Source organism: Podarcis liolepis (genome assembly GCF_965112155.1).
Source record: "Podarcis liolepis genome assembly, chromosome: 4".
NCBI lineage: Eukaryota > Metazoa > Chordata > Lepidosauria > Squamata > Lacertidae > Podarcis > Podarcis liolepis.
This window is the reverse complement of record NC_139558.1, coordinates 73,249,075-73,260,656: the sequence shown is the minus strand read 5'-3', so window position 1 is coordinate 73,260,656 and position 11,582 is coordinate 73,249,075. Positions and strand designations below refer to the sequence as shown.

At 41.8% G+C, this 11,582-nt stretch overlaps 1 protein-coding gene across 4 annotated transcripts in view; it reads right to left on the bottom strand.

Annotated features, from left to right (window-relative positions):
- The window catches only part of CMSS1 (cms1 ribosomal small subunit homolog), a 181,379-nt gene that overhangs the window by 4,798 nt on the left and 164,999 nt on the right, over nucleotides 1-11,582 (bottom strand). For all 4 annotated transcript variants that reach the window (XM_083500812.1, XM_083500814.1, XM_083500811.1 and 1 more), the window contains 6 exons: nucleotides 10,751-10,851; nucleotides 8,299-8,382; nucleotides 3,603-3,732; nucleotides 2,391-2,450; nucleotides 1,320-1,422; nucleotides 10-70 (listed from right to left, as the gene is read on the bottom strand). In XM_083500812.1, the coding sequence (XP_083356938.1) occupies nucleotides 10-70; nucleotides 1,320-1,422; nucleotides 2,391-2,450; nucleotides 3,603-3,732; nucleotides 8,299-8,382; nucleotides 10,751-10,851 (539 nt within the window). The remainder of the gene's footprint in view (nucleotides 1-9; nucleotides 71-1,319; nucleotides 1,423-2,390; nucleotides 2,451-3,602; nucleotides 3,733-8,298; nucleotides 8,383-10,750; nucleotides 10,852-11,582) is intronic.

Below are 11,582 nucleotides of genomic sequence, written 5' to 3'. Positions count from 1 at the left end.
CACGCTTACCTTTATGTGTTTTGCAAACATCTTCATCACCTTGCCATCTCCTTTGAATGCTGCCATTGACCTAGAACAGAAAATACTTTTAAAAAAGAAAAATGGAACTGAAAAGAAAATGAGGGCAGGAACTGATGTATTTCAAGTACAAAAAGAATGAATGCACCAGGGGAAAGTTTATTAAATTGTAATGATCCTCAGTGTTTCCAGCCCTGGGGAATACATGCTGAACTCCAGCCTACAACATGAGACACATGTTCTCTCTCTCTCTGTCTCGGGGAGGTTGGAGAAATTATGGATCTCCAGAAGTTGTTAGACTCCAACTCCCATCAGCCCCTGCCAGCGAGACCAATAGACAGGGATGGTGGGAATTGAGAGTCCAGCAGTGTCTGGAATGCCACAAGTTCCCCACCTCTGTTCTAGGTGGTAGCAGTCTTGTACCTTCACTAATGGTGTCAGGCTACTTGGCCTAGGGACAAGATTTCTGCTTGAAGAATGAGAACGCTCAGGATTCAAATCCGGATAAACTTATGTAATAAGGGAGAAGGATGTACCTTTTACTAAAAAATATGAGGAGAGGGACCATAGCTCGGTGGTAGAGCTATGGTAAAGCAATGCTTTGTTTGCAGAAGGCCCCATATTTAATATCTTTATCTAAAAATACAAGTAGCTTCATCTGAAGTAGCAAGTAATGTAAAAGACCTCTCTCTGTGTGAGACTTTTAAGAGCTGCTGCCAATCAGAGCATCCAATATTGGGATATATGAACAAATATTCTAAACTAGTATAGGTTCCAGCTGTCATGAAAAATTGGAAAATTCAGAAAGTGCACCTTATGCAGGGGGGGGGGGGGGAGAGGACAAAAAAAAAACCCATCTGCTGTAATTTATTCTGTACACACCTATTAAAATGACCTCTGTCCTCCTTGGTGGTTTATCACTCTTCCCCTTCTCTTTAATAAAACCACACATATAAAACCAAACCAACCAAGGAAGGAGTGGAAGTGGCACTGGTGCAATACATTCGTAGCATCCCAATCCATTTGATGGCGACTAATGCTTCCCAGAACTAACAAGACACCATATGCAACAAGTTAAGATGCTTTTTAAAAAATGCAAAATGTTATTTTGGACTTGAAATATTCATGCTAGAGCTAGGCAAGGAAGCTACCAGCGCAGGGAAGCTGCCTGAGCAAATACATCTGTGACTTTGTAGGCTAGCAGAGGACAGACAGCGCCCGGGTTTTGCCTGTGATTCCGTGGTTTCAGACAAAACCTCAGAAAGGGGTGCCAGCTTCTATTACATCGCTTAACGACATACTTGATGAGTTCCAGACAGCGAAGAGCAGAGCTGCAGATTATCATCATCACCACCGACTTCTTCTCCGTGTGGTTTTTACGGAGCTTCGCCCATTTGGGGCAGACTGCAGTGGGGAAGATGACATGCCGCAGGAGCAGTTATGCAAAATGTAAGCAATGACTAATTGCATGAGAACATGGTGGTGCTTACGTGCCTACTGGCAGGTAGGCAAACTTTTAAGTTTATTTGACTTTTGTAAAAGCCACATTGTAATAAATAAATTTCCAAAGCTAATCACTCCAGGCAGGTAGGTGAACATCAAACAGCATGGCCAAGCAAGACCACCTAAAATGTCAAGAGACACTGGACAAGCTGTCCCATCTCCCAAATGACCATAGCATAATATTGTTTTGATCTCTTTATATCTCTGTGTGTACGTGTGTATAAAAGAAACGCTACAGATTAAGTTCCACCTTACTCTTTATATTTAAAAAAACACACATAAAGCTAAATATAGTAAATATTATAGAACTAAATATTGCATTAGTTTTATGACCACAATATATCATTGTATATTATTCAAGTATTTTTTGTTTTTGTGATTTGTATGTATACTCCATTTTTCTATAACTCTATCTGGCACAAGGGCTCCGTTAGGTATTTTCAACTATGAGAGCTTGGTTTTAAAACCCTTCCAAACACTGTTCATACCAGTTCAGAATCTGGGGAGAAATGTGATGATTTCTAGCACAAATTGATAATTGTTGATAACTGGACTGCAATGAGTAAATATGTATGTATTCTTGTCTTTTTAATCATCAAAATTTTTATTGTCAACCATCACCAAGTACCTAAAGCAAGCAAGTTTGTTGCTGAACATTAAGAAAATAACCAATTCTGTTTAAAGGACCAAAACAAACATAATCTAACCACGTTAAGGTAATGCATCTATACAGAAAGCAGACAGTAGAATAAGAAACATTTTTATATAGACTAATAATGGAAATCTAAATTTGATTATAATCCTTTAAGGAAAATAATGGGCATGAGAGTTATATGCACACAACACCTTCAGACCAATGAGCTACTCACTTTCTTTCAGGTAGGAAGAAAAACTGTGGGTGAGGTCATTTGCAGGGAGGAAACAGGCATCTGAAACCGCAAGAGAATATTGTTGCTTGGTGCTAAAACTAAGACCTTTGATTAAATCTTCCAGGAAAGCTCTTTTGCCAAAAGCCATGCAAAGTGCTCTTTGGAAAGGCAGAGTTTCACAAGCACTCACAGCTAATAACAAGAAGCTTTAAAGCGGATTAGCTAAATGATGGGAACAACATTTAGCCCAACCAGTGTTTTCCCCCTAGAAAAAGAGGTGCTGGTACTGTGTATCCTTGAGTACACCCTGAAAAAAAGCACTGAGCCCAACCCAGATTCCTTCTAAAATCATCTCGCCATAAAGCCCACTCCTAACTTATCCTTAAACATAGCTTTGCTTAACCAGCTGTGCATGCTGCGGAATGTTTGCAGCCTTCTTTTTCAAGAGCTGAATCATTAACCAATACCACAAAACTGCACAGAACAGTTCCTGCAACCCACACCAAACCCTGGCTCACCCAACAACAGCAAATCCTATACTTTCTGTGTCTCCAGAGCTAGGGGCTTACATAGGGATACACGAAATCCTGCTGCTTTCACAAGTATGTTATTGCTGACTTTCATTAGCAGCTAGAGATCCAAAACATCTCCTTCACTCTATCATACACAGTTCCATTTCTTTCAATGTGTTTTATTTTATTTAGGTATTTGTCTTTAGGAATTTACACTCAGCCATGCTTCCAGGGCACTTTACATAAAAAAGAGATTATTAAACCATTGTTAAAGGTGAGGTGACTGGCAGACAATCACTTAAACCTTGGTTTATGATGTCACAGGATAGCACCAGTGAGCATAACAGACACTTGAGTTTGGTTTGAATATTCTGTTGCTCTTCACTTGCGGCTCTGTAGCTTTTGGGTGGTGATCACTCCTTAACCATAGTTAAGGAGGCGCTCTGGGTTTGCATATCACACTAAAGTATGGTTAATGTTAGCAAAGGTTTACCAAGAACAAACCTTGGTTAATGACTGACCTTTAACTATATTTAATAAATCATAGTTACATTGCTCGGCTGGGATCAGAATTAAATGTTGCAGCACGGTTTAGCATGAACAAACCAGGCCACAGTTGTATTACAAACTAACATTCCTATTGTTCTTTCTGCTGGTGCATCTTTTATAATATCCTTCATTGTATAATATATTTCATTACCTGGCAACTGTAATTCTTCTAATTCAATCACTGAACGTTTAGCACAAAAATGTTCCTTAAGAAGTTTCTGTAGGTCTTCAGGTACTCCTGGTTTTGGAGATGATTTTGAAAGAACATCAGAAATTTTCTTCTAAAGAAACAGAAGAAGAGGCACATTCAGCACAGCGATTCCATCTTCACCACTCTTATTGATAATACACTGTTTTCTATTCTTTTTCTAGCCTGAAAACAATAGGTCTTCAAAAACCTTATATGTGGGACATCTTATGTAGCCTACATGGATTAAGACACCAGGATTCAGTCTAGAATACTTTAGATGGATATGGCAAAAGCTATCTAAAAGCTGTTGCTTTTTTAGCACGTTTAAACAGCTTTAACATATTTGTTCGTGCATATAGCTTCTGCAGTGGCCTGAAGAATGTGGAGTCACATCAAATGGGAGGCTTTTATCCATATTTCACTCAACCATCCCCCAAATCTCTGCTCAGCTGTTCATCAAGTTTCTTTGGGATTTGCCCAAACAAGCATTAAAAAAAATCTCCAAGCAGAAAGGTATAGCTGAACTGTTGTGCCTTCAAGACCATAGCACCATCCATGCTTGTATTTTCTAATTCAACAAATTAAAATTTTCCTTTAAGGGCAGAGATTGTCTCCTGGGCAATTTTCAGAGTGATCTTTTGCATTTGTTTAACATAGCATACATAAGCAGATAAGAATCTGACAAAGATCAATGGGACTCACTTCACTTAAAGCCGGGAGGTGGGGGGAAAGAGCACTATTTCATGGCGCTATTACATCATTCGTTGAGTCACTCAATTCCTTCAGGAAAATAATGGTACTCTGGAGGGTGATGCTGATATTAACAAGAAATTCCATAACGGTAAGAACAAGGACACCTGAATAGATTCCCTTCCTTCAAAGAGCTGTGGGAGGAAACGTTCTTCACGCAGGAAGTTTTATTATTTTGCTTCTAATTCATTCCAGATGCTAAAGAGCAAAAGGCTTTTTAAAAAGAAAGAATTGGGGGTGGGGACACAGAGACATTTGCTGTTATTTCTTTACAGCTTGTTCATTCTGGGATTCAGTGCTATAATGCTACAAATATTGCTCTGGAAAGCACCAAAAATGAGATGTGATGTCAGTCTCCAAAACAAAACAAAAACCTTCCAATGGAACATTTTTTTAACATGGATATTACATCCTTGCAGGTGAGCTTGTGAATATATATTCAGGTACGGCAACTGCACCCAGTGTCTGTTTAAGACAGCCTGGATAACTCAGGATAGAGTGGTTAGAGTGTGGTGTTGATTATGCCAAGGTCGCAGGTTCAATCTCCATATGGTACAGCTGCGTTGCAATGGGTTGGAAAAGATCAGGGGTCAGCAAACTAAGGCCCGGGGGCTGGATGTGGCCCACTGGGCTCGTTAATCTGGCCTGCAAACCTTGCGGACCCTGCCATCTGCCTGGTCAGTCCCCACACTAAAGCGGCATGGCACAGAGGCCTTGCTGCACGGGGATTGACTTCCGCAATGCTGATGTGGCTTCGTATTGGCTGCAGGAAGCTCCCACAGCCAATCTGAAGCCGTGGATGCCTCTGGGCGGGTGGCGACGCTGGCGCGGCTTCGGATTGGCTGCAGGAAGCTCCTGTGGCCAATCCGAAGCTGCGAACGCCTCTGGGCGGCGCCCCTCCCTTCCTTCCTGCTGAGGCAGCTGCGTATGGCCAAGAGCCAAGCAGGAGGAAGTGGCGGCGACAGGGAGGTTGCCTCCGCTGCGCAGGCCAGCAGCATGGTCTCTGTGCCCTGCATACCACTGGCCGAGGCAGAGGACAATGATGACGCTGCCGAAGACAAGGCGGCGTTGGCGGCTGCAGCATGAGTGGCGGCAGGGGGGTCCTTTCGGGAAGGGGTGGGTCCGGCCCCCCACAAGGTCTGAGGGGCTGTGGACCAGCCCCCTCCTGAAAAAGTTTGTTGACCCCTGGAGTAGATGATCCTCAGGGTCCCTTCCAACTCTACAATTATATGAAAGAACCTAAGAAGAGCTCTGTTGTATCAGATAGAAGGCCTAGTTAGTCTGGCATCCTGTTTCTCACAGTAGCCAACAAAGTGCCTATAGAAAGGATATTGTTTGCTTTAGAATAAATGTGTCATATTACGTCTGCTGCATTCGTTTAATCACTGCAAGCCATCATTTAGTGATGCACTGGCATCACTAATTCTGATATCTCTGTCAGACCTTATAGCTGCCTTTTCAAACACACTGCTTCTTGTTTTGCCAGAAGTTACAAAGCCCAACACAGAATGAGAACCCCAAGGATAGCTTCATGTCAAAATATAAAGGCAGAGAGTCAAATCAGGTTCACAATTGGCAGCAACACGCTCTATAGAAAGAGTAGTGCTAAGACAGCTTTAAAAAGGAATTTAGCCGATTTCACAGAGGCGACGTCTATCAACGGTGCTCAGGTATGATAAAATGCTGCAGAGTGGAGCACTCCAATTCAGGTTTCTAACCAGCCACACAAGCTTTTTCCAGGACACTCAACTTCATTCCCCTGGTTTTCTGCTTCTGCCCTGCTCCCATATTCCCTAGCCCCTGAGCATGCCCAGTCCTTATTCAGGTATTTTGGCAAAGTATTTTCCCCCTCTTAATACTGCAAACTTAAGCTAGTTGGTACCTCTTGTGTGTGGTTGGTGCTGTTTTGCTATACAAGGATCCAGACTGTCAGTGTATCAGCAAAATCGGCACTACTAAAGGTGTTCTGCATTTGCAAGAACTCGATCATTTAGCCTGGCCACACCTACACTTTGGAACTCCCTGCCTATTGAGATCAAGCAGGCATTCTTGTTCAGACAAGCCGATCCAGATGCTTAGAAAGTTGTTGTAATTTTAATCTGTTTTAGAATATTTACTTCTGTGTGCTGTAATGCAGGGTTGCAAACTTTTCTTGATTTTCTTGTTTTACCTTTCGGTAAACTGCCATGCCCCAGTGTCTATGTATTCAATGAAATGCATGGAAATGCCTTCTGCACATGTCACTGTATATGTGTAAGCCTTCTCCACATGGTCAGAAACTCCGGGGTATTCAAGAATATGCGTCAGAGGTGTACATACTAGTCCCCTTTTACACATGCTGCCAAACAAATGGACACCAAGGTGCAGCCACTGTCTTCAGTGAGAATAGAAAGCACAGTCCTGTTTGCCCCTGCAAGTGCACAGTGTTTGGGTGGAGTATGCCGCTCTTATGATCACCCCAATTATTCACAACTGAAATGAGGATTTTTAAAACTGTGAATTATCTGGAGAAATTGCACATATGGAACACCCAGACAATTTATATATCTTCTTCTTAAAACTGGATTTTGTGTGCTTGTTTTTAATGTGGATCTGGTCTGCAGAGCTGGCGACCCACTCAGCTGAGCACAACCTGCCACCTATTGCAAAAACACCTCCTGTTTTTTTGGATTCCCAGGTAGGTAACACAAACAGGAAGCTTATTTTATCCCATGTGGACTTCCAGACATGGTTGGCAGGCAGAGTTCAGCTTGGTAGGTCACAAGTGGTGTGTGCCTGGTGTAGCACTTTGACAAGTGACTCCTGATACAGCATTTGGATATCTTGCATCTGCCTGTTGAATCAAGGGTAAAGATACTACATTCGTGTTGGTATGTGCAACAAATTAACAGAGCTTCAAAATAATGTATAAGTGAAAAGAGTAATAGCAGAACTTAAAAGCCTGATGCTAAATCAACTCAGCTTTTTTTTGAAATACAATCTTATATCTGAGAAGTTGGGAGTTTTTGGCAACTGAGCACACCCATATATCAACTCAGAAAGGACAAGATCCTCATGTTTTACCTTCTCAATGGGAGTATGTTGGATTTATAACCTGCAGACAGTTATCCCTAGTGGTTTGAACGTGAAATTTGATTTATTAGCATTTTTGTAACAAGTTTAACGTTGCAATGTCTGTTTTCACTTCAAATATATTTCATGGCTATTCATGTTGTTTTTAAAACCAAACCTTACATGATACAAATAAGGCATGTCCCTTCACTGTACTCTTCTTGTATTCATTTTTGTTTAGACAAACCTACCCAGATATCACATGCTTTAATTTTTAAAAAATGTTTAAAATTGTTGTATTGAACGGTTTTTACCAATACTTTTACTGTTTTAATGTGGACAGACGGTTTGAATTGGAGGTTGCCACAATGGGAGAAACAGGAGGCTCCTGGAATGTAATGCTTTGAACCCCATTTATAACAGGATTGGGTTGTGTATACGTATAAACAAACCATATATCCTAAAGACACCATAGTCTCTGTTGTGCCTCACTGTCCTAAAGGAAACACAGACCCTGGGATAAGCGCCTGGAACCCCTGGAACTGCTGTGGAGATTGGGGTGATGCAAAAAATACTTCCCTACACTAAATTAATCAGTTGTATATTGAACAGGGATTTAGCTCAAATATATTAGTGGAGTAAGATAAAACAAGGATGGAGTTTTCATGAATCAAATTATTTTCAGTGACTGAAAAATAACCTTCAGAACTAAAAAGGTAAGGTGTGGGGATAAACTTTAAAGCTTTTAAAAAGTCATTTGTTTTGTGTTGTCTTGTAACAATTCTGAAGCATTTTATAACAGCCTCCAGAGAAGCATTTATGCTGCTATGTTGCAATGTCAGTTAGGAGTCAATACCTTTCTTCTTCTCTTTGGCTTTGCTTCACTTTTGTTTTTATTTGCAGAGTCCTCTTTTTCTGCACCGAGGAAACATTCTGTAGCCTGCGGATGGGGAAGGTGGACAGGGAAAGAAAGAAAGAAGGAAAAGAAGCTGAGCATTTGGGCTGAGTTACATCATCATTAAAAACACTTTAGAAACACAACTGAGCCGGTGTGTGGGAATTAAGCACATGTCTCGGTTGCCAGGATCTGCCAAAAACAAAAAGATTCTGGATCATGCTCGATCTGTCCAAATCAGCTTTGCCATGGAAGAAATCAAAAGCATACTGCAGCTGGAGATAAGCGGGAACTAACAACAGGAATAGGGCAGGTTTACCATTTAACAAACAAATAACTACTGGCTTCATGTTACATAATGAATGAACTCTATCCATTCTAGATATGGAATCTACAGCTGGTTGACTGCATGCTTTAAGCACAACAGAAATTTAAAAAAAACTTGGCATTAATTATATAGAGTGAACAAGAAAAATGCACTCAGAAAGTGATTGTTGCTGCACTGTTTGCGAACGACCTTTTCTCAATGTATAATCATGTCCTGTGCCTTAGAAAACATCACATGACTGGAGGTTTTTTGTGGGGGTGTACATTTAAAGGAACATATTGAAAATCTGTTTCTGCACCCTGCCAGTTTAAGAGTATCTGACTCTACCCTTCAGAATTTTCGCTTAATTTGAGGCCAAGAGGGGTCACAATGATTAGAAGTGATCTGCAATGGAATAAAGCAATTTATCTGACCCACAGCAGCAACATTGAGAAGTGATGTGTATGTGGTTATTGGGAATCAACAATTTGTTGGCAGAGCCCTCCTCACCTGGCCTGCACTTCCAGAGAAAAAGGCCAGAGGTGTGTTTGAAGCATGCAGTGTTAGGCCTTGCTGCCGGAAGGTGATGTGTCTTTCAGAAGCGGCACCGAATGTTCCACCCAGCCATCTTTTCCAAGGGAAAGGCTACATGGGACAAGCATGCCCTGTTAGGTGCCTCTTCCCACTGGTGCTACAAGTGCCTTCAAGCACTGGCAGCCAATGACAACCCTGTCTGCTTTTCTTCTTCCAGAGGAGGAGGCCTTCCTCCCAACTTTGGGACTGGTGGAGAATCGCTATAAAACTCCTTGGACAATCCTTTGTTGTTTAGTCGTGTCCAACTCTTCGTGACCCCATGGACCAGAGCACGCCAGGCACTCCTGTCTTCCACTGCCTCCCGCAGTTTGGTCAAACTCATGCTGGTAGCTTCGAGAACACTATCCAACCATCTCGTCCTCTTTCGTCCCCTTCTCCTTGTGCCCTCAATCTTTCCCAACATCAGGGTCTTTTCCAGGGAGTCTTCACTTCTCATGCGGTGGCCAAAGTATTGGAGCCTCAGCTTCAGGATCTATCCTTCCAGGGAGCACTCAGGGCTGATTTCCTTAAGAATGGATACGTTTGTTCTTCTTGCAGTCCATGGGACTCTCAAGAGTCTCCTCCAACACCATGATTCAAAAGCATCAACTCTTCGTCAATCAGCCTTCTTTATGGTCCAGCTTTATGGACAATCCTACCCACCCCTATAGCTTTGAAGTTTGGAGTGCTCATCACACTCATCAGAGGGCAGTGCCACGTTCAGCACTGTGGGCGCATTTGCCGAAGTCTAACTTTTGGCAACAGCACATGCAAAGTTCCTGGAAGAACGGGTTTTCAGACTGGTCTTCAAAGCAAGTTATTTTAAAATCTGCTTCCCTCGCCTTCCAGACATTGAGATGTCACCAACACAGAAATATAGTGTTCTAAAAGAAAGCTTTGATGCAGAAAATCAGCTTGAACAGGCTGAAACAGCAGTATATACTAAAATGTAACAAATTAATTTTAAAAGGTAGTCAGGTTTTCTTTTTATTTCTTTTTTGCTTTTAGCCAAAGGCCTTTGCAAAACAGGCAGTCAGTATACAAGATGTCTGGCAGTATGTCTTGGTAAATTCCACACCTGCTACCTTTTGGTAGGCATATGTTTGTCCCCATCTGCCCACTCAAAAATTATTTTGGATTTTTCAAGTGCTCCAATTTAAGATGCAAAAGACTTTAAGAGGTCTTTGCAGTTTTTGACAAGATGCTTCAGAGTCTACACTGCTTTTTTCTAGTGCTGTAACTCTAAAGAAGCTTTCACAACCTAGTGCCCTCTCGATGTTTTGAACTACAATTCCCATTGGCAGAAGATAGCATAACTGTGGACATTTGCACACTGTGGTCACTAAACTGGTGATAGATAAGATGCTGAACTGTAGAGCTACCAACCAAGTACCAACTAGTAGACCTGCTATAGACCCAGAAAATCAAGTATTTGGATTCTACCCAACAAGCAGCACAGAAATTCCATTGCCTACTTTTCATTATGCATCATCTTTCTCTGCACGGGTAATCATGAGAAGAAAACCAACCAACCTGTTTTCTTTTCTTTGAAGTAGGTGGCATAGGGGTTGTATGTTGCTGCTCTGTTTTACTTGTGCCAGCACATTCTTCCGAAGAGGCATCAGGTGACAGACCTAAAGGCAAAAGCAAATCTCAGAAACATATCCACTGTTCTGCATTCTGATCAAATGACATTGATGCAATTATTTCCTCCAATAGTAAACTTGGGGGCTTGAGCGCCTATCAGTTTGGATGTGCAATGCCTCCTCCACTGGCCAAAAAGAAAAGAAAAATCTAGTGGCTTTTACATATTCTTGTGGCATTATGGTTGAGGGGAAACATTTCATTCCCTGCACTGCACAAGGAGGGGGTTGGGAGATGGAAGGAATACCAGTTTATCAGATTCCAGAGGAACACTCAACATGATCCAGAGGTTCAAAATTCACTTGCAATGCAGCATTCACTATGCACTGGAATATATTTGTATTGCTCTATCCAGGTAGCCATATGCTGAGTCAGCTGCTTCCCAAGATACCCTCTGCATACTGTAACCTAGAGACTTTGTACTGTCTACAGCTTGCCAAGAAAATCTGACAGCTAATTTTAACATTTCTTTATAAATCCTGACTTGGCATGTTCAGAAAGCGGAGAGGGAGGTGCCCCCAAAGCAGAGTCATAAATAGCCTCTTCTCCTGTATCTGCTTGTCGATTGCTCATTATAGCACTCTAAAAGTAGGCAAATGGCTTCCAGGATACAACTTTGCAAACAATGCACCACCTGTTAACTGCCCATCTTTACTTTGGAACTGGACTGCAGTATGCAAGACCCTCCAACTTTTTTTCAGCTTGGAATGACACAAGTTCA